The following is a 21,831-nucleotide window of genomic DNA, read 5'->3' on the forward strand; positions in this document are numbered from 1 at the left end:
TTGTTGTTGTTTTTCAAAGACAATCGCTTCTTCCTGGATTGCTATTGTGTGAGAGGGGTTCAGGGCTAAAATGAATAGATCTCTAACCAAAGATCTTAATAGGGATAAAAATTACTTTTGACAAATCCCACTCTAAATCATTGTAGTGGGCAACTCTGAGCACCAAAAACGAACAAGAGTTACAATGTCTGAGGGCTTTGTCTCTTTTGTCAACAAGAATATGTGGTTTAGAGGTACAAGCCACCAACCAGTGACCCCCTGGAAGGCCACCACCAAGAGAGCTGCTTCCTGACTCCAGTCCTGGGTGACCCTGTCTGTGGCTTGCTGAGGAGTCTGCTGATGTTCTACCCTAACTCCCACCCTTGCTGCTGTTACTCCCCTGAGTAACAGAACCCTGAGTTTATTTCAGGCAACAGTGTACCCAACTAAACAGGTCCCAGCCTTCCTTGCAGCTAAGTGTGGCCATGTGATTAGAGTCTGCCCAATGAGGTACAAGCTGAGAAGTTGTCAGTGGATTCCAGAAAGTCTCATTAAAAGGGAGGGGACCCTTTTACCTCTTTTCACTGCTCCTTCCTGTTGCCTGGAATGAGGTGATGGTTGCTGAGCTCAAGCAGCCATCTTGGACTTAGATGATGCGAGGAGGAAAGCTTCCTGGTGGCAGAGTTCCCACTGGGGCTCAGCAGGTTCAAAACCCAATGTAGTCTCTGTAAGGATGCGGCTTCGATGCCTGGCCTCACTCAGTGGGTTAAGGATCTAGTGTTGCCACAAGCTGTAGCATAGTTTGCAGATGTGGCTTGAATCTGGTATTGCTGTGGCTGTAGCGTAGGCTGGCAGCTGCAGCTCTGATTTGACCCCTAGCCCAGGAACTTCCATATGCTACAGGTGCAGCTGTAAAAAGAAAAAAAAAAAACCCAAAAAACAAAAAACTTCTTGGTTGGTCTTATACAGCCAAAGACAGAGCATCCTGGGTCCCTGATGACCAAGGGTCATTTTTAGCCTGGACTGTCAACCTCCATCCTGAGAGAAGAGAATATCCATCTTCTTTAAGCTACTCTTTAAGGGTCTTTGTCATCGTCAGCAGATGCAGTTTCTAACTGATATGTGGAAGCTCACTGGGCCTCATTTTGTGGAAGGGCAAAGGTGTCCACAGTTCCTTTAAGCCAACTGCTACTTCTGCTCTCTCTGGAAGAATCATCCTGCCCAAGAGGGCCCAATTCTTTCACAACTTTCCTCCATTCCGTCTCCACGCCACTCCCCCATCCCTTTCTGTCTTCCTTCCTTCCCTTTCTCACCTTCCCTCTAACATTTATTGAACATCTACTATGTTCCAGGTACCATGCTGGCTGCCAGAGCTAGAAAAAGGTACAGGAGACAAACCCTCCTGCCGTGTTCAGGGCCCAGGCTGTGAGGAAAATGTAGAGAGTATGATGGGATGGACAGGTACTACAGGAGCAATGAGAAGGGCACTGAATCCAATGTGAAGAATGTGGGGGGCTTCCGGGAGGAGGTGATGCTGGCCTGAGATTTGAAGCAGGAGTTTTGAGTTGCTGGTAATTATGGAGAGAAGACAGAGGACAAAGATTCCAGGCACAGGGACCAGCACAGTGCAGTACAGTGGTTAAGGACTCTGGCTCTGGAGCCCAGATATGTGACTTCTCTTTAGTCCTCAGTTTCCTCACCTGTAAAAGGAGGAGACAATGGTAATAGGACTAGATGAGTGCCTCGAGGTAAGAGTGCCATGCATGCTGCTTATTAACACTATTATTGTTGATCAGTGTGTGGCCCATGGTATGCACAGACAGATGCCACTTTGGAGGCAAGCTTCACAGAGGCCATAAGTGACTTGTCCACAGTCACCTAATGATGAAGAGGCACCACTCAAATCCATAGGGTCCTCATTCCTAGTCCAGTGGCCTCTTTATACCTCTACTCACTTCTATTCCATTAAGTGCTAAGGGAAGGCAAAGTGAGGGAATGGTCAGTGGGTGGTGGTGGGGAAAAGCTGGAGGGCTTCCTGGAAGAGATGAGTCTTGAGAGAGCTTTGAGGAATGGGGAGGAAGGAAGGGATTCCAAGGAAATAGTGTATGATGAGCACTACCAGCCAAGGTGTTGAGGGGCTAGCTGGCGGGTAAAAGGTCTGGATTGTGAAGACTGGTGAGACACAAGGTATAGCAGGCAAAGAGAGACCAGGTCAGAAGATGAACCATGATGATGGTGTTCTCATAGCCAGATAGTAGAGTCAGAACTTGAGCCAGTGAATCTCAGGGAGTCACAGATAGTTCTTGAGCAGGGAGTCTGGTCATCATGAAACCATATTTTGGGAAGAGAGAAGGGAATAAATCTGTCTTTACTAAGAGCAAGTAGGGGCTAGATAGTAGGTTGGGAATTTTCACATTAATAATTTCGTTTGAGCCTCACGACAATCCCTGTTAGGTTGGTACCAACAGTCCTATTTTACAGATGATAAAACTGGGGCCCAGAAGAACTGAGTGAGTTGAGCCAGTGGTGGGGCTAAAAGTTCAATTTAGGGCTGCCTGATCCCAAATTGTGTGATCTTTGCACATCATCACATGGCTTTAAGCCATGCTGACACTCAGAATGCCCCTCGTGCTATGGGTGTCCCATCAGGAACTGCTGTTGCCTCATCAGGGGCTCAAGAGTCCTTTTGCAGCCCAGACACCTCCCTGGGTAAGCTCTGGGGTCACATTGGGCAGAGAGAGATCAGTATTCCTGGAACTTTGGGGGATCCTCAGCACAGGGTAGGGTAAAGTGCTAGGGCTCTGGGTCTAAGAGAAATGGCTTCCCAGCTTTGCACTAACTGAACTTAAATCTCACCTGAGGGAGGCAGCGGGATGAGCCCTAAATCGGGAGTCTGGCTGGAGGTGACTGACACCTGAGGAAGTGAAATGATGTGACATCTATATTCACTTCAAATTAATGGGGTGGGAGAGGCAAGGTGAACTGGGTAGGGAGGGAACAGGATTGGCCATGAATTGATAACTGTTGAGGCTGGGTGATGGGTTTATGGGAGTCTAGTATACCATTCTCTCTACCTTTGTGTATGTTGGAAAATCTCCATAATAAAAAGTAAAATAATAATAATAGCGATAACACCGATAACTTAAAAAATATACAACAATTATGCCCACCACACTCTCTACCTGCTGAAACAGAATCTCTGCCTCCTAGGAATTGTTATGCTTTCAAATCCTCTCAGGTAAGAGCAAAAAAGGTGAGAACCTCTGAGTAGACTGCGTCACTCACTAGATATGTGACCTCAAGCTTCTCTGGCAGAGCCTCAGTTTCCTCATCTGTAAAATGGGGGTAAAGGTTCTAACAGCCTCTTGGAATTGTTGCGAGGTTTAAATGGGATGATACAGGATAATATGGGCTGGGCATAGTCCATAACAGAGTGAATAGATCATCCTGAGCTTTGCAGTTGCTCCAAGCACCACCGGACCTATAGCCTCAGTAGGTGAGGATCCCTACACCACTAGGTGCAGAAGAGGCCATCACATGGCCTTGCAGCAAGAAGCCTCACCTTACAGGAAACTTTTACACCTTTTGCAAAGCATGGGGAATTCATTAACTAGGAGAGCTTTTCATCTACTATTTCTTACTGCTTAAAGACCACCCAGCACACAGACACCAGGGTCACTCAGGGTCACTCGGTGTCACCAACAGAAGTACAGATGGGGGCAGGGGTTGAATAGAGGGACAAGATTGAGTATTCTCTGCTGGCCTTGCCACTGACTTCCAGGACTTAGCCTCAGTTTCTTCATCTGTGTTAGGGGTAAGTGTAGAAAGTGACAGTCCTTGGCAAGGCATAGGCAGGTCATAGGAAATAATCAGAGAATGAGGGTGAATGAATGCATGAATGTGTGATCACTTCGCTTTGGCAGGCAAGGTGTCCTGTCGGAGTCTGGGCGGCCATAGGAGTTCCCGGGGTGGGGGAGGGGCCCTTGACACCTGGGCCAACTCTTCTAGGACAGAGAAAGAGAGCCAGGGGCCCACAACCAGAAACTAGAGCAGGTGGAGAAGCGCGGAGGATGTGTTTAGCAGCGGGAGAGGAGAGAGGAACTACAAGGAGGGGGCTCCGGGACACCACTCCTAAAATGATACCAAGGTGGAGGCGCGGGGTCTTGGAATGACCACCCAGCTGGCGACCTGAGCCCTGGCCAGGGTTCCGGGTGTCCTGGCCGCTCCGCTGCGCTCCACAGCGCCGCCTGGCGGACACGCCGAGTTCCGCTCGGGCTTCAGTGGCAGCGGGCCGGCGCTCGGGGATCCGCAGGCGGTTCAGCAGACAGCTGGAGAGGGCCTGGGGCGGCAGCGCGGCTGGGGCGGCTGTTCCCCGTTGGCTGTGTCGCACCTGGCCTGGACCTGCAGCAGTTATTGGCACCCTCCCCTCACTAACCCCGCGCCCTGGCTGACTTAGCTCCTTCTCACACGTCGGGGAACGCTTTCTTCCCCCAACCCCCGGCCCCTAGCTCCCAGCTCCAGAATTTTGCAGCCCGGAAGAAGCTTTCATTAAAATTTCAGGGCGTTTTGAGTTTGATTTTTGTTAATAAAATACCGGGAGTGGGCGTGAAGGCACGAACGTGCCCAGTTCGTCTCCCTAACAGTCTCAGACTTGAAATTCCAGGACTGGGGAATTTCTGTGTCCTTCCCCGCCCAAGTGGGTCCTGGCGGGCCAGGCGTGGTGGCCCAGGAACCCCTGTAGGAAGGCGCGAGGCCAAGGAGGGCGAAGCGTGTGGGGCGGAGTGGCCGGGGGATCGGGGGTGGTGCTGGTGCTGGTGAGAGGTGAGCAAGGGCCTCGCTTTCACGTCTCAAGCCGTGGGCACTGGAGTCTGTCGGGACTGGGGCCGCAACACCTCCTGGAACGTCCTCCCATTCCATTTAGGGGGGAGGGTGTCTGTCCAAGAGCCTGAGGGTGACAACCCGCCCCATGATTTGAGGTTCTCAATCCACCGGGCCTAGCCGGGCCCAGCCCAGCCTGTCTTTGCCGGACCAGAGTGGGAGTAGGGCTGCAGCGTCTCGGGCGCCAGCTCCGGTTCCTCCAGTCGGCGAGTGCGGGCAGGCGGCTCAGAGGCGCTGAAGGCTGCCTGGCTCCGTGTAGGCGGCACGGAGGCTGAGTCTTCCTCTACCAAGTCCTCTCCAGGTGGAGGCCTGGGAGCTCCCCGTGGCGTCCCGGAGGTCGCTGGGGCTGTTTTGCGTGCAACCCGGGAACAGGCCCCTCAGGCGTGAGACTGACGCTGGGGGGAGAGTGGAAAATCTCAGAGTCACCAACCCCCGAGCAAATGGCAGCAGGGGCCGCGCGGTTGAATGACCGAGGCCGGAGGCCGAGGACTGCCTCTGCGCCGCGGTGAGCTTCCCGAGGCAGTAGGGGGAGCTTGACACCTAGGAAGGCTGGGGGCTCGGAGAATCCAGAACTGCCTGACTCCGGAGAGAGGAGAGTTCAAGGGTGCGCGCTCAGCGCCGCGACTCCGGGGTCGCAGGATCCCAGGAAAGGCACGCTCTGGACCCAGAACTCCTGTGGACCCGGCGGGGCAGCGCCCAAAAAGCCAGAAACCAAAGCTCGTCCCCGAGCCTGGAGAGCATGGGTGTGTGTGTGTGTGTGTGTGTGTGTGAGAGAGAGAGAGAGAGGGGGGGGGGGCGCTTCGACCCTCCCCGCAAAAAAAAAAAAAAGAAAAAGAAAAGAAAAGAAAAGATTAGAGCTCTTCTCTGCTTGATTCCTTGTGCGCTTTAGGCAGCTCAGTCCCGCTGCTCAAGTTGGGGACACAAAAGGGAGCGGTGCGCACCGCGGGGATCCGCGCCAGGATAGAGGGTCCCTCCACCCCGCGCCTCGGCGGAGCAGAGCTTGAAACCCAGAACCTCAGACGGCGTCCACCTGGTCGCCCCAACGAGGCCGAGAATGGGAGCCCAGATCCTGACCTGGCCGGATTGGAAGGGGCTTCTGGATCCCGGGCCCCGGTGCGCTGTCCCGCGGCGCAGACGGGGATAGACTGCAGACTGCGGAGGAATCGCGACGTGGAAAAGCAGCCGCGGCGCCAGCCAGCCGCGGGTCCGGCCTCTGGAGAGAGGAAGCAGCCGGGCTGGGAGGGGGTTGCCTGGAGGGGTAGGCTGGTGGCTGCCTCTGGCCCTCGGCAGCCAGAAGAAGAAGCGAAGAGCAAAACTCCTTTTCTCCCTAGGGACAAGAGGGTTCCGGCGCGCTCTCCTCCCCAGGCCTGGGAAACAGGTTCTCAAGCGCCCTCCGACCCCCAATCGATCCCAGTCTCCCGCCTGCGACAGGGGATGCTTGGAGAGCGAGGAGAGGGACGCGGGGAGCGGCACCTCCCCCAGGCCGAGGCTGGGCGGCCGAGTCCCGACCTGCGCTGCTCTGAGCAAAACGAAACCCAAACTCCCAAAATTCTCGACAGGGGAATTTAAAAAATTCCCCACCCCCCTTTCCTTTCACTTTTAACAAACCAGCAGCTGGGGGAAAAATTAAACGAAATGAGCGATAGCTAAGGACGCTATCTTTCCAAACTGTGAAACCCCTTTAAAAAATATTTTCGAAGGCCAGCCCCACGACTGGCCAGCTCTTCTGAAGCCTTTGCCTTTTCCTGAAAATCACAACAAAACAGTCGGAAATGCGGCCAAGGTCCTGGGATGGAGTAGACGTGAGGCCCAGAGAACCCGCTGCTGCTGAAACCGCCATGCTCTTCTTTCTCTTTAACCAAAAAATAAAAAAGATAATAATAAGAAGTAAAACCTTTTAATACATCAAATATACGGAATTTTAATCTTTAAAGCGATACATTGTCTATTATTTTAGTACATGACGTAAACCTTACTTGTCCCCTTCTCAGCGGGTGGACTTAAAAATTAAAAATAGTTAAGTGTTCCTTTTAAAGAACAAAATAAGGCAAATGAGGTTTTGGAATAGAATTGTTTTTCCTTTTTTTTTTGTTTTCTTCCAGAATACATACAAAAAAATACCCATTCTCTTTCGATGGTATACACCTTAAAAATAATTGCAATTTGAAATCAGAGCTGACAAATTGTGACTTGTTTTGTTTTTTTTTCATTTTTTGTAACAAACATGCATGTAAATTTGTGTTTCAATCAGACATTAAATAAGAACGTACAATACAATCATAGCAATTTTAAAGTAACATTAAAGAGAAGACCTCTAGTTCTGTGGCGGTTTTGTATTTATTTATAATCTACAAGGGACGGGAGGGTTTGTTTTCCACATTTTTACCCTCAAGTTTTAATTTTTTCCCCCTCTTCCTTTTTACCTACGGAGCTCAAACTAAATAATGCACTTCTGAACCACGGGTCCGCTTGGAGCTAACATAAATAAATACCAGTGTCCACCGATGCAGTCCTCAGATGAACACTTTCTCAATTATTTTTTTCCTTCTTTTTCTATAAAAAGTCAAATGATATTTTTCAACTTTTATAAAGTTTGGGTGGAGAGATGAGAGGTGGGGGAAAGGGGAGTTTCCCACCCGGTCTCTGTCGCTGTTTCGGGTAGATAGATACGGTACATTTTTTTTCCTTTCCTGGCCCGGGTCATCCCCACGCCCGGGAGACAGGAGCCTCTGCCCTGTTCCCGCCCCTCCCTCAGCTCCTCCCCACCCCCCCAGTTCTTTACTCTTCTTCGATAGCCCTCCCAACCGCCCTCACTGGTACCCCAGTGCCGAGGCCGTGGTCAGTCTCTGTCCGTAGAGAGCGTAGGGGGAGTAGTAGGGTCCGGTGGCGGCGGGCACCGGCACGGGAGCGCCGGGCGTGGGGAGCGGGCTCTTGGAGTAGGGGTGATAGCGGCTGCTGAGTCCCAGCGCGTGGTGAGGGCTGCGTAGCGCCAGCGTCCCGGGGCTGCCTGGAGCGCCCGACGTGGGGATGTGCATGTGGCAAGCCATGGCGGCCGCTGCGGCGCTGGCCAGAGACGAAGAGCTGGGGTAGCCCGACAGCAGTTTGTCTGTCCCGGGGAAGGCCGTATGGGTCCGCAAGTGGCTCAGCAGCTCTTCGGACGTAGCGAAGCGCTTGTCACAAGGCCCGTTGGCCGACACCCAGTTGCAGATGTGGGGGAGTGGGTCGTTAGGGAGCATGAAGCCGTAGGGGTAGAGGGGGTGGCCGGCCAGAGAGGGCGGTGTAGCGCCGGCGGCGGCGGCAGCGGTTAGCGATGAGTGCACACCGTGCAGCGGGTGTGTGGGGTACACCAGCGGGTATCCGGACTTGAGAGCCGCAGCCGCCGCGGCTGGATCGTGAGCGCAGGATGCGCTGGCTGCCGCTGCCCCAGCCAGGTGGCTAGCGCAGTGGTAGCTGAGGCAGTACGGGTCCCGGCACAAACTGGCTGTCATCACGGACGGCGGCGACGCCCCAGCCAAGGGGCTCGAGCCGGCGGGCTTACTGCAGCCCAGGGAGCCCGCCGCGGCCGCCGCCAGCTGCGCCCCCACCAGGCTGCCAGGCTTGGTGGGGTCGAGCGCCACGCCGTGTGGCAGGAACTGGGGCGGGTAGCCGGCATAGGCCCCAGCCAGGCTGCCTGGGTAGGTCATGCCTGCGGGAGGCAGAGGGAACACAGTCTGGCCCGGCTTGTAGGGCGATACGGGGGCTACCAGCCCAGAACCCAATACCGAGGAGGAGGTTGGCGCGCTGGGGCCCGAGCCCGAGCTGGAGCCCGATGAGCCGCCGCAGTCCGAGCCTAGAGCTTTGCCCCCGGGGCCCCCATCTGGGTGCTGGTTCACGTCCACATTAATCCCGCCGCCACAGCTAATCCGGCCGTGCGCCAGCCCCGTGGGTCCCCCTTCGGCCGAGGCGCCCCCGGAGCCCTTGTTGCCGCCACCGCCGCCGCCTGCCTCTTGGTCCTTCTTGTCGTCCTTGCCCTCCGGGCCGCCCCCGGCCGAAGGCAGCATGCCTCCTGGAGAGCAGGCCGAGGCGCTGGAGCTTGGGCTGCCTGTCCTGGGCGTGAATGGCTGGCAGGTGGCGCTCGGTACCCGGAATCCGGATTTCTCCGTCGAAACCCCCCCGCCGCCGCCCCCGCCGCCCCCGCCTCCGCCGCCGCCGCCTCCCGGCTCCTTCTTATCCGAGCCCGGTTTGGAGTACGGCTTGAAACTCGACTTGTCCTCTACGCCGATGTCGCTTAGCTTGAGGGGGCCCGACTTTGCGTCCTTGTCGCCCCCGGCGCCGCCGCCAGCACCGCCCGCGCCGCCCCCGTTGGAAGCGACGGAGGAGAGTTTGGAAGAGGGCGAGGGGTCGGGCTTCCCGATCTGCGAGCATGTTTGGGCCAACAGCGCCAGCGGGCTCTTCTTGGCATCAAGCTGTGGGGTCAGACGTGGGGGGGGGGGAACAAAGAAAGAAGGGGAAACCCTTTAGAATCCTGGCTTTTAGGTTTCAAACGCACCTCTGTAACGACCTGCAAAGATCCTCCCAGCCCCAAGGCGCAATTCTAGGCGACACCCCTTCTACATACACACATTCTTGCTTTTGAGAAAGGCGACAGCACCCTCCCCCCAACCCCACCATCAGGATCTTCTCTGTCCTCTCAGGGATAAATGGATTTGGAAACAAAACAAAACAAAATAAACCGCACAAAATGTCTTGGTTTCTGACTCTTTGACCTAGAACTGTAGCCCTCTCCCCCACCCCATCCCTAATTCTTCCGAGTAAGGGCTAGGGCAGTTGGCGCTTTAGAGGCTGTGCACAAATAACCAGCTTCTGGGGAACCGGAGGACTGCGACTTTGGAACCAACCATATTTTGGACTCCAGTAGGTCTTCTGGGATGAAAGTAAGGGGGCCTGAGTCGTGGAAGGCGTTTTAATACCAAAGGGAGAAACAAGTTTTGGCTGCCTTGTCTCTCAGCATTCACACCCCGTTCTACCTCCTCCCCCCTTTCCACTCTAGTTTTAAGGTGCGGGAGCACTATCCTCTCCCCCCATCCCGAAGCTGAATCACTCCGATACCCCCACCTTCCAACCCCCAGATCCCGAGAGCAACAGCCGGGTGGTGGTCCCAGCGCGATCCGGGGATAGGGTCTTTACCTCTATGGGGCTGACAGGAGTGGAAGGCAAGGGCTGCAGGTATTCGGGGTGCAAAATGTGGCCAGTCCGTGCGGTCAGCATCTTCAGCACCTTGATAGGCAGGCGGTTAGCCTGGCGGAGAGGGTCAGAGGGGGGCACGGCGTGCACAAAAGGCTTGGTGCTGCCGGCCGGGGACGAGCCTGGGCCGGGGCCGGAGCTATTTCCAGAGAGCGCGCTGGTCCAGGCAGGGTCCGCACTGCTGCCGCCGCCGCCGCCGCCGCCGCTGTGCTTACTGCTTCTTAGGGCAGAAAGCGAGGGCGCTGTGCTCATGACCCACCCGCGCGCATGGGAGCAGCGGGGGGAGGGCTCCGCGAGGCGCGGGGCGGGCTCGGGGCTGCGCGCTCGCCCGGGGAGCAGGAGCAGCAGGAGGAGCTGGCGAGGCGGCCACCAGCGCCCAGCGCGCCTTCTCGGCGCCTGGAGCCAGAAGCGAATAATCCTGGGTGGCCCGCAGCGGAGCCGTGGCCGAGCGGGAGGAGCCGGCCCGACTGCGGGAGTGCCGGGTGGCTCGCCGTATCCGCCTCGGGCTGTGCCCCTGCGCTGCGCACTCTCGGCCCGGCGCTGGCGCTGCGCTCTGCGATGTGAGCCGCTGCCTGTCCAGCCGGGGCTCTGGCGAGGAAACTCACTTCAAAAGCAGCTGCACCGAGGGGGAGATTAAAGCCTTTGCCGCCTTCCAATCAAATGGGAGCCCGAGGTGATTGGAGGGTCAAGGGGATGTGACGCGTCCCGCGCCGCTGCTGCCGCCGCCGCCAGGACTCTCAGCACTGGTTTTAATGGGCAGCTCCCACTTCGCCTCTCCCCCTGCGTGTCCCCTCCCTTGATTTCGCTCGGAGGACGAGCTGGACATTTATTCTACGTTTGCTATCTGCCGCCTCCTTCTTTTTTCTTCCTCGTCGTCCTTCCTTTCCCCAGCTCGAGAATAAACTGAAACCTTTTGCAGGAGGGTGCGTATGAGGAATAGATTGAGGGTGTTCGTAAGGTGCTCCGGAAGGAATCTGGACCACAGCCGGACTGTCAACTCCAGGGACGCACAGGGGGCGCACACACTAAATATTCTCCCCTCCTCCTCAGTAACTGAAATCAATTGCGGTGCGGCCGCCTGGGTAAGGAAAGGTGGGGAGCAGGCGTTGGAGTTGGTCCGGCTGCCCGCCCGCTTTGATTTCTTGAGATTCGGCGGCGGAGAAACCAGAAGTCAGGTGGGAAGAGGAGGCGGTGGAGGCACGTCTCCGCTGGGTGTGCTAGGCTCCCCGCCCTTCCCGGCCACGTGACGCCCGGGGATGCGCAGATTGGGGCAGGAGCGGGGGTCACATGTTTCCTCTGTTTCACACTCAGCGCCCCCCCATTCTTACTCTCCCCTGCCACCCTCTCTTCTTCTCCCCCCTCCCCACCAGTTCTTTGGGCATCTCCACCCCTCCATCAATTGTCAATGTTCCTCGACCGCAATCAATCAGTTATTTGTCAGCTCTTGTCAATCCGCCGGTGATTTATGTCAGCTTTTGTTGCTGATTACAAGGCGGGTGCGACTTGAAGGGAAAAAGAGGGAGAGAGAGACGGAGAGGAAGAGACCGAGGGGGAATTGGAAGAGGGGGAAAGAGGAGCAGCCTCCTGGGGTGAAAGCTGGGGGCTCTAAGAAAAAGAATGGAAGAGGAGAAAGACGCTCAGTGTCGGGAAAATGAATAGTGAGAGTAAAGTGCGCAGGTGCGCCCAGGGCGCCGGGAGGGGTGCTCTGGCCTGGGGTGTGCGCCTCGTTCCTTTCGATATCGGAGATAGGTACACCCTTCCACCTCTGGGTTTCCTGTCCATTGGGGCCGCGGAGTTAGGAGCCGCTCCGGGTATCGAGACGGGCGGTGGCGACGTCTAACACGGGAGATTTCCACCCCTACCCCCAGCCCCCAGTCAAGATAGTCCCTCCCGGACGTGTAGCGTTCAGTCTTTAGGCTGCCCTGCCGCGGACCCCACCCCGCGTAGTGCCGGGACCCTAAACTCGGAGACTTCTAAGAGCCACACCACCAATATAACCTTGAGTCCTGGAGGTCAATGATGGGGTGGCCCTAGCCTCAATTCTTTGACGTCTCCACAATTGTGGCTAGGGCTAGGAGGCTACAAAGAAGAGGCCTGAACGTGTGTGTTTGGGAGAGATACATTTCAGGCTCACTCAAGCCCCCTCCTCAACCCTTCCTTCACCTTGCGCCATCCCCGCAGGCTAGATAGCCGGTGTTACTCCCCGCTGCCCGCTAGAATTTATTGGAATGCCGAGCCGGGACTGACCTGCTCAGGGAAAGCAGAAAGAAGGAACAAGAGAGGGAGGGAGTGGCTGCCTGTGGGAACACTGGCTCTTCCAGGGAAGCGGAGCGGGACTGCCGCGTTCCCCTCGATTTGCACCGTCACTCGGGCTGTTTGGAAGGAAGAGGGGAGGCGCTGTGCGCGCCTCTGAGTACCTGGATCTGGGTGCAGAAGTGTGCATGAATGCCTGTGCCGCTGTGTGAGTTGTCAGGGCTTTGGTAGCGTTGGGAGAGAGTTCGGGGGTCACCTCCAAAAACTCGCAGAAACTGGAAGGGGTCGAGAGCGAGGACACATCCCCTTCCTCGGAAGGACTTGGAAGACTTTGAATCTACCCTCCCCCACTTTTCCGCCCCGGCTCTTCTTTTGTTGTCAAGTCCTTTTGATAAATGGTGGGGCAGGGAGCGCAGGGGAGCCGGGAGCCAGTTTGTATCCGCGCTGGGGGGTGCGGGGGCTGGGCCTGGAGAGCCGGTTTCCACCGGCGCTTACCCGGCGCTGAGCCCCGTGGGCGCGGAAGTCGGGTGTGGGACTTGCCCTCGGCGTGCTCGCCCTCTCCTCTCTCATCACCTCATTCCCTTCTCCCTCCTCTCTGTCTCTGTCTCTGTCTCTGTCTCCCACTGAACAGTGATACCGAGAACTTTCTGGGGGTGAGTTTTAGAATTTTCTCGTAGGCATTCTTTTTAGGCGTTTTATTCCTTGATCCTTTAGGTTGGTAAACTTAATGAGATGGTATCTTGACTAAAGATAATTTGGAGAAGAGGGGAGTGAGGCGGTGTGTATATGGGGAGTCTGTCAGTGTATGAGTGCGTGTGTTTAGGTGTAACAACACACCTGCCTTCAAGGGGGTCTGGAATGTCTGCCTGTGCGACAACGGAGGAAGGTGAGTCCGTTGAGACCGTGGCAAGGCCACATGCGAGGTGGTGAAGGTTATGTGAATAATCTTGGGGGAGTGAGTCCTAGGTGCCCGTTTCTGAGGGCGGGACAGTTCTGAACTGTCTCCGCAGGGCAGACCCTGTGAGGCCAATGTATCCTGAGGGTCTGTTAGTGTATGTCCGTGTCTTTGGGTGCGCGGCTTTCGAGTTGTCGGCCCAGATCAACTGTCGATCTCCCAGCTCCGCAAGCCCAGCTGTGGGCCCCGGGTCGCCGCGGCGAGGCTCAAGCACTGAATACTGGGGGCGGCAGCCGGAGATGGAGGTGACCGCGGGCGTCTCTTCCAGCCTCCTCAGCCTCCAGACTCAGTCCTTTTTTTCTCCCGGAATTCCAGTGGCTTTCTTTAACCCCCGTTGGCTGGGGGCAACCAGAAAGTGGCCCTCGCGCCCCCGGGGAATGAGCGTGCCGCGGTGTGGTTGCGCACATTCGCTGGCCTGCGCGTTGCGGCGCGCGCGCGGGTCTTGATCCGCGTGCGTTTGCTCTCCGCAAAACCCAACTCCGAAGGTGCGAGCGCATGGGGGCGCCTGGGGGCCTGCGCGCCCCGGGTTTTCGCTAGTCGTCGGTACTTGAGCCTGCACACCTCGAGGGAGAGGCCAAATCCCCGAAGGCCGCGCCGGCCTGGGGTGGGAGTGGGGGAGTTATTAATTACTCCGCGCTAGGCCTAATGCCTCCAACCCCCAGCGGCGATGGCCTGGACGTCCTGCGGATTTTATTTGCACACAATAGAAATGATTTGTTTTCTCTAAAAAAGAAGTGGGCTTGGCAGATATTTGAGGAGGGGGGTGGGAAGAGAAGGAAAGGGAGAGAGCTGAGGAAAAAAGTTTGAAAATGCCTTGAACTATTCACTGTCGAGATGGCTAATCAGTATTGAGGCCGGAGGGCAGGCGGGCCGCCTTTCACCGCCGCTTCCCTTTCATCTCGGGCTCGGCGGAGGCGCTCAATTAAAAGCCTATCAGTTTGTAAGTAAATCAACGCCTATCAGAGTTGTCACATCAAACAAAACGATTATTATTGCAGCCCGCCTCCCCTATTAATCTCCCTCGAAGATAATCCGCCTGACAGGTCAGGCCCGGCGAGCTGGAAAGCCTGGCCCAGAGCGCCCAAACAGTCCCGGACTGGGGCGCGCCCCTGGGGGCAACCCCCAACCTTGTCCAGCTCCGCCTCGCGGTCTCCCGGGAGGGGGAAGAGGGAGGGCGCTCGGAGGCCGCTGGACCCAGGCCCGCCCCTCCGGACTGGGAGCCGGGCCCAGATTCGCTGGGCTGCTGGGGGATGGTCCCAGGCGTCCCTCGCCTCTTCTGGGGCCGGGGAGGTACCCATCTTGCCGTACCCACGGCCTGTCCCGGTCTGGTCTCTGGTCCTCGCCAAGGCCTGCACTCTTCTCCGTTCCCCTCCTGTTTTTTTTTTTTTTTTTTGCTCTCAACCTTCTCTCTCTCTCTCTTTTTTTTTTTTTTGGTTTACTCTTCTGCTACTTTCGTGGCTCCAACCCTTTTTCTTCTTGTTCCCCTCCCCCTTCATTTGTACTTTTCTTACTTGCCAGGGAATGGTTCCTATTCTCTGTTCCTCCTCTTAGTACACAGCATATAACACTTCCGGGCACCCACATTCTGAGGCAGGGCATTCTCAGGGCCCGGGTTACTATTCTGGGCTACCTCAGGAGTGTGTGCAGTTCCCAGAAACTCAGGATAAAGTCCTCCTGATTTTCTCCCCAAACAGGGGCTCTCAGAAGCTCTACTCCTGTTTAAGGGTTGGAAGCATTTGGAGGGATGAGAGAAAAAGAGACCAGGGCAGTGAGGTGGGTGGATGGTCTCAAGTGCCCTATTCTGGAATTAGTATTTGGTCTTGGAATTTCACAGCTGCAAAACGGTCGCTGACCTTGCTGGTGGCGTTGCCTGCACTTTGCAAATATGCAGAGGGGACCCACGGGGCATGTGGGCCTCCACACTGAGTGTGAGTGGTTGCCTAACATTTCATAAGTAAATATGCCCAGATAACTGCATCTGTAGCCTCAACTGGCGTTTTGAGGGCTGGGTGGGGCCTGGATTCCTCATGAGTGTGAAATTGTGGCCTTCTTTTCGGTGGCTTCGGGCTTCATGCTTTTGGGTGCCTCGGAACCAAGTGCAACCCACCCTTTTCTGTGCTCTGGCTCCAAATGGATAGGCCCAAATGGGCACTGCCCAACCCTCACTGAGCCAGGATTGAGGGGTGATTGAAGTGTCTGAGGGGGAAGGGACCCTCAGGCCCTGGTACCCTAAAAATGCCAGGTTGAGCGCCTTGCAAAGGCTCCCTCCTGCAGCATGAATCTGGAAGAACCCCAAGGCACTGTAGTGTTAGCCTCCCGCGGAGCCTCTCCCAGTAGTCAGGATAGGGTCTGAGGCAGCGGATATCGAATAGAGCCCAATTCAGCAGGCTCCAAGCTTGGAGTTGCTGAACTTGTGGCCCCCACGCTGAGTTCCTGAAAGCCCCCCATTCGAGTGCACTTTCCACAGCCCGACCTAGTAGAAATATTTATTACCACACCCAGAAATATTGTATCCGTGCAATGGCTCAGTTATCCGAATGCCTGACTTTTTAAAATGTATTTATTTCACTTCTGGCACGGCGCTGATATTTAAGGAGGTACACAAACCGCACACCTCAATGATGCGGCACTCACTCTGGCTATAGGATATATTCTCTGGGTGGTTATTTGGACATAAGTGCTATCTCGATCCCAGATTACACCCAAGCAAGAGCTGTAAAAAGACACTTTCTATAGAATTTCTCCAACTTAACTATATGTGCACACCAAGAATTTAATAACATTTTATATCCTTCTACAGATCTAAATATTCAGATGTTATGTTACATTCCCTTGAAGCCGGAAGCGATCTTCCGTTCACATTGGATTTGGAGCTGTTTGTATAATTTCATCTCCCTGCACTTACGGATGAATCTTAATCCAATAAATTCAACCTTGTCATTTTTAGAATCGATGGAATTTCTCTGGCTGTGGGTTGTGCTGCCTGTATCCGAATAAATCCAGCTCGCAGACATCCAGGAGGAAACGGCTCCTGGTTCCCGTGTATGGAGATGGTTTGGACTAGCACGGGACGCGGGGTGGCTCCTCGTGCTCAGTGCTCATAAGGTGGCAGGTCTGGCCTCCGACGGGGACTAGACTATCAGCACCTTCAGGCCGAGCAGCCTCTCGCTGCCTCGCAGTGCCTGGCAGCACCCCGCCTCTTCGGGTGCTACGGAAACCCATCGGGGCCGAGTCCGCCCGGGGCGAAAACTGAAAGCAAATTCCACAGCAGATGAAGCTTGAACTTACTCCGACACAAGTTTGCAGCAGAGATGTGGTAGCTTTGGGAGCACATCACGCTTTAGCGGTGTGTGTGTGTGTGTGTGTGTGTGTGTGTGTGTGCGCGCGCGAGCGCGCGCACGCGAAGTGGGGTGGTGGGCGAAGAGGGTACCGCGTGGCCGAGTTTGGTCCGAGGCAAAATGAGAGGGAAGTCGTCTCCCCTTCCTTATTTCTTGCCAACTCCTCAGCCCCTGCCGTAAAAATAGTTTCCAAGGTGCCACCGACGCTCAGGATGTTTTTGTGGAGATTGCACCAGCGAGAAGGAGGCTTTGTAAAAGTTGCAGAAAGAGCTTTGCTCAGAAGCTTCCGCTCACCCGGGCTCGGGAAAGCTTGGGACCCACTCGCTTCCCTGGGGCGGAAAGAGCTCCTTGGAGATCCCCTGCCCTGTGCTCTCCCCTCACCTCGAAACCACATGTGAATAACCTCCTATTGCCTGCACTGCAGACTTCCCGGTGCGGTTAGTTTGCGGGCGAGGCCTGGACGAAGAGGTGGCCCGCAAGGCCGCTCGTCCGCCGGCTCAGCCCAGCCCTGAGACAGGCTTCCGCAAAGGTGACAGGATGAATGTGGTTCCGATTCCCACTTGGCTGCTCAGACCATCACTGCCGACCTCCCAACTCCCCAGAGCAAGAACTTCCCGGCTAGAGCGGTGGTCCTGGGGGGCTCGCGAGGGCGCAAAATACGCGCGCGGGGCAGAGTGGGGGGGGGGCGGGGCGGCCGCGGGTCTCTCCACGGGGCCTGTCGCCTGGCCGACCGCGGCGGGTGAGTGATGAGGGCAGAGAAGGGCGCCCATAAATCGCGGGTGTCAGGGCGAAAAACTCTCTTTATTGTCTGCGTGATGGATGGGCCCGGGGACGAGACACCAAATACTTCGTATCGCCTTTAAATGGGAACACATTTTCCGCGGCCATAATTCATGTTTTTTAAATAGAAAGTTTGAAATGTTGCCTATATTTCACCGGTCCTGACATATTTATGAATCGCTCCCTGCATGCAAATATCATTATTTAAAGCGCCGGGGAGAGCTCGGGGGAGGAGAGGAGGCCCGGCCCCCAGGGCTTTGGGGGTGGTGAACCGGGGAAATGCGAATGCAAGGCGGGGGACCACCGCCCTAAAGTGCGGACAATGAGGCGCGGAGGAGAGCCATATTTAGAAGCCCAGCGCACAGGGGGCTCCCCTGCCGCCGCCGGACCCCTCACAACCGCTCAGGGAAGTTTGACTGGCTTGGGGTCGAGGACAGGCTCCCGCCCCCTGCCGGGAGACCAGGGAGCATTTTGCGTCCCTCTCTGAGGCTCTGATCCGAGCCACCTTTTCTAAGAAGGAAGTAAAATAATAAAAAGAATTTAACAAACGCAAATAATAATAACAATCCAACGTGTTTCGTGTTCGTTGCCATTGCATCGGTTTTATTGATTTTCATTCTGCCAACCAGAGACTGCGTGTTCGGGAAGGGCGGCTGTTAGACCCCAGTCACCTAGGAGAGATGGGTGGGGGAAAATCGTCCGATGCCGCGGCCCCGACCTGCCCCCACCCAACCGGCTCGCCACCTCTCAGGCACATCGGAGCCTGCGCAAGACGCGGGAACACGAACGATCGGCCCCCAAGCTCTGGGGGCTTCAGTCCCGCCCCCTCTGCCTCTCCGGTGCAGTGCCGCGCTCCTGGGTCTGCGTCCGCCCTTCCCGAGCCCCACTGTCAAAACAATCGCTTTGGAAAAAAGCCGGGCACGTGCCGTCAGCCTCTTCCCTGCGGGTCCAGCCGGGGAGGCACCCACACCTGCGCCCTTGCTAGCCGAGTCTTTACCTGTGCGGTCCCCCGCGGCGCCTGCGGTCGCGCCGGTAACGCTGGAATGGAAAGGAGGGTGGGGGAGTGGGAGGGACTGAGAGCACCACCCGAGACAGCCAGATTCGCAGACCAGGGGCTTCCTCTTCGGACTGGTGTGGGGGCCCTGGCCCAACACGCTGTAGGAGCCGAAATGCTAGGGGTACAGCCTGACAGGGAAAAGGCCGGGGGAACCTGCCTCTGGAGGGAGGGGCGGCCCGGCGGCACTTCCGCTGGGGGCGGGGCCCTGGGCTGCGGCGCTGGTCCCGCCCCTCCGCGGCGCCGGCCCACCCCTCGCTCGCCAGGCTCCACCCCCGCCGGTCGGGCGGTGGGAGCTTCTGCCGGGCCGGGGGACCTGGGCCATAGCCCGGGTCTCCGGTCTCCTAGGAGGTCAGTGGGCATCTCCTTTTTTCTCCACCTAGGGTTGTGTCTAAGGACTTTTAAGTAACAGGAACACAAGCACATACACATACCTTGGCCGACTCGCAGGTAGTATCTTGTCAAAGTTTGGTCTTTTGGTGGTCCTGAGACTTGCCTGTCCCGGGGTTCTCAAACATTCTCTGAGATGGGATTAGTCTCCCTTGGGCAGCAGGGAGTACATATCCGTGTCCATAGGGTCCCACCTGTCTTTCAGGAAGGTCAAAACCAAAAGCTAACACTGTTTGAAAGTTCACTTTGTGTCAGGTACTAAAACCAACAGCTCTCTGAGGTGTCACTTATAAAGAAATCGAGGCATGAAGGGGAGCAATTGGCTTTGCCTCACTCCCATATCATCCATATCCTCTTCTCTTCTTTTCTTCAGATCCCTAGCATTCCAAGCCATCACTCTGGGGCAGTCTTGCTGGGCTTTTACTTACCTTGTTGTGGGAAGTGTCCCTTGGCCTGTTAATGACTTGCACTTGCAGCTGAGGCCTTGCAGAGCAGGAGGGGAACCTGCACAGAGAAAAAAGGTGTAAATAAATGGAATGGGCTCAACTCAGCTGAGCACCTCCCAGCCTGATGGGAAACTGAATCGTTGAGCATCCCAGCTTGTTTCCTTTTAGACCTCTAGCCCTTTGGAAGCCACAGTAATTTTTTTTTTTTTTAATCGTATCAGATCATATTTTCCCTCTGCTTTTGCCTCTGGGTTCTCACTGTTCTTAGGATCAAATCGAGACCAGGGCCGGTACCTTTCTGCCTTTGTCTGCCCCCTACTGCCCCTTGTCCTGGCTCCCTTTTGGTCACTCAAATGTTCCATGCTACTTCCCACCTCAGGACCTTGCTGGTGCTTTTCCTTCTATCTGGAATGACCTTTTGTCCTTTCCTTCTCCTGACTTATTGCTCCTCTGCCTTCAGATCTAAGCTTACACACCACTTCCCTGTACCCTCCCACCTGGTACCCTGTAACCCTCTCTCAGAGCACTTACCACACTAGGGATTTCCAGTAGAGAGTCTGTCCTCGTCAGAGGATGGTAACTTTGAGGCGGCAGGGACTGGAGCTTTTCCCTCAAGGAATGCATTTATGTGTACCATCAACTGTGCTAAAAGAATGATAACTTTGGGGGTTCACTGCACTTTTGGGGTTACCAGTAAGTATTTTCATTTTCTCACAACCCAAGGTATTTTCTCGATAAGAGAGGTGACATAAACCTCATGGAAAAATAATGATTGTTTTGAGTCTTTATATTGTAAATATCAAATACATCAACACTCAAGGAGGTTGGAGAAGAAAATTATCTGTGGTTTTCTAGCCATTTATTCCAATTTTCAAAGTGCAAGGTGTGTAAGTCAACACAGTTTAATGGAGGGACCCCTCCCCCCGCCCATGTCCATTCCTCCCTCCATTCAGGCAATTATATCCCAAGGCTCTAGCCTGGGCCCCCTTTCTTTTTCTCACTTCTTGTATTATTGCTACCATAGTTCAGTAGCTTTATTAGCTTCTGAGTGAGCTGCTACCACAAGAACTTTCTAATTATTCTGCACATCCTCAGTCTCTCTTGCCTCTAATGTATTATACATCCTCTTGCCAGGTTAGTTTTCTTGAACACATCATTTCCTTGCTCCCAGATCTTCAGCGGATCCCCATTGTCCACAAGTAACACTTGACTCTTGGTAATGTAGTTCTAAAGAACTTTTTAAAAGTTCTGATTAAGTTGTATTCCAAACTTATAGAAGCCGTTCACTTTAACCAGCAAAGCACTCAAAGATATATAAAGAAAAACATGACCTCACCCATCTCTCCTCCACTTCCCACCCCATCTCCTGAGATACCCAGGGTTAACAGTCTTGGGTGTAACTTTTGACCCTTTCTCCATGTTCACCATATTCATCATAAGTTACACTTATATGGGCTATTATGCTATTGCTTGTTTATATAAAACAATTATATTAGAGTTCACTGTAACTTGCTCATTCTTTCCCAATTAAAAAAAATTAGTCTATAGATAGAGAGCTAATTTATTCATTTTTTTAAGCTGCATAGTACAGATCTTTAACTTAGGATGAGGTTTTCTGATAAACCCATCTTAAGTGTGAAAGTATCATAAGTTAAAAATGTACTTAGGGGAGTTCCCACTATGGGGCAAGGGAATCAATGGTGTCTCTGCAGCGCAATTGATCCCACCCGGTGCAGTGGGTTAAAGGATCCGGTGTTGCCCCAGCTGCAGCATAGGTTTGCAACTATGGCTTAAATCTTTGGCCCGGGAACTCCATATGTCAGGGGGAGGGGGGTACAAAAATGCATTTGGGGAGTTCTCTTGAGGCACAGAGGATTAAGGACCCTGTGTTGTCACTGTAGTGGCATGGGTTCAATCCCTGGCCCGGAAACTTGCACATGCCATGCTGTGGCCTGGCCAAAAATACACACAAAAAAAGAATATGGACAGACTGAGAGCCATATAAGTTTAGCAAATAAACCTAAATCTATTTAAAAAAAAATTTTAAATGCATTTAATGCACCTAATCTACTGAACATCATAGCTTAGCCTAGCTCACCTTAAAAGTGCTCAGAACACTAACTTAAGTCTATAGGTGGGTGAAATCGTCTAATACAAGGTCTGTTTTTAATACAAAGTATTGAATATCTCACGTAATTTATTGAATACTCTACTGCATGTGAAAAAAACAGAAAGGTTGTATAGGTACAGAATGGTTCTAATGTATGAATTGTTTCCGCTTGTGATCATGTGGCTGACTGGGAGCAGCGGCTGGCTGCCACCGCCCAGAATCGGGAGACTGTCACACTGCCTATCTTTAACCCGGGAAAAGATTACGATTCAAAGTTCTAAGTATGGTTTCTACTGTATGGCTATCACTTTCACACCACTGTAAAGTCAAAAAATTGTTAAGTTGAACCATTATCATTTGGGGACCACTGTATTCCATAGAGTGGATATATCCACTTAACCATGCCTTTGTTGCTAGTCATATGG

At 54.5% G+C, this 21,831-nt stretch overlaps 2 protein-coding genes across 4 annotated transcripts in view; one reads left to right on the forward strand and one right to left on the reverse strand.

Moving 5' to 3' along the window:
- LOC125115732 (uncharacterized) overlaps window positions 1-6,778 on the forward strand; it is a 136,476-nt gene extending 129,698 nt beyond the window's left edge. For 2 of the 3 annotated variants that reach the window (XR_007132163.1, XR_007132164.1), the window contains one exon: window positions 5,747-6,778. Coding sequence is in view for 1 of the 3 variants with exons in the window: in XM_047760170.1 (XP_047616126.1) it covers window positions 5,597-5,600; window positions 5,747-6,426 (684 nt within the window). In the remaining 2 variants the exon portion in view is untranslated. Of the gene's footprint in view, window positions 1-4,820; window positions 5,601-5,746 lie in introns of those variants that run through there. The other variant, XM_047760170.1, reaches the window with a different exon arrangement.
- ZNF503 (zinc finger protein 503) lies at window positions 6,739-10,825 on the reverse strand. The gene is made up of 2 exons (XM_047760166.1): window positions 10,024-10,825; window positions 6,739-9,302 (listed from the first exon to the last, which is right to left on the reverse strand). The coding sequence occupies exons 1-2, from the start codon at window positions 10,330-10,332 to the stop codon at window positions 7,668-7,670; spliced, it is 1,944 nt and encodes a 647-aa protein (XP_047616122.1). The 5' UTR covers window positions 10,333-10,825; the 3' UTR covers window positions 6,739-7,667.
- Window positions 10,826-21,831: the final 11,006 nt, after the last annotated feature.

This window comes from Phacochoerus africanus, chromosome 15 (genome assembly GCF_016906955.1).
Source record: "Phacochoerus africanus isolate WHEZ1 chromosome 15, ROS_Pafr_v1, whole genome shotgun sequence".
Classification (NCBI taxonomy): Eukaryota; Metazoa; Chordata; class Mammalia; order Artiodactyla; family Suidae; genus Phacochoerus; species Phacochoerus africanus.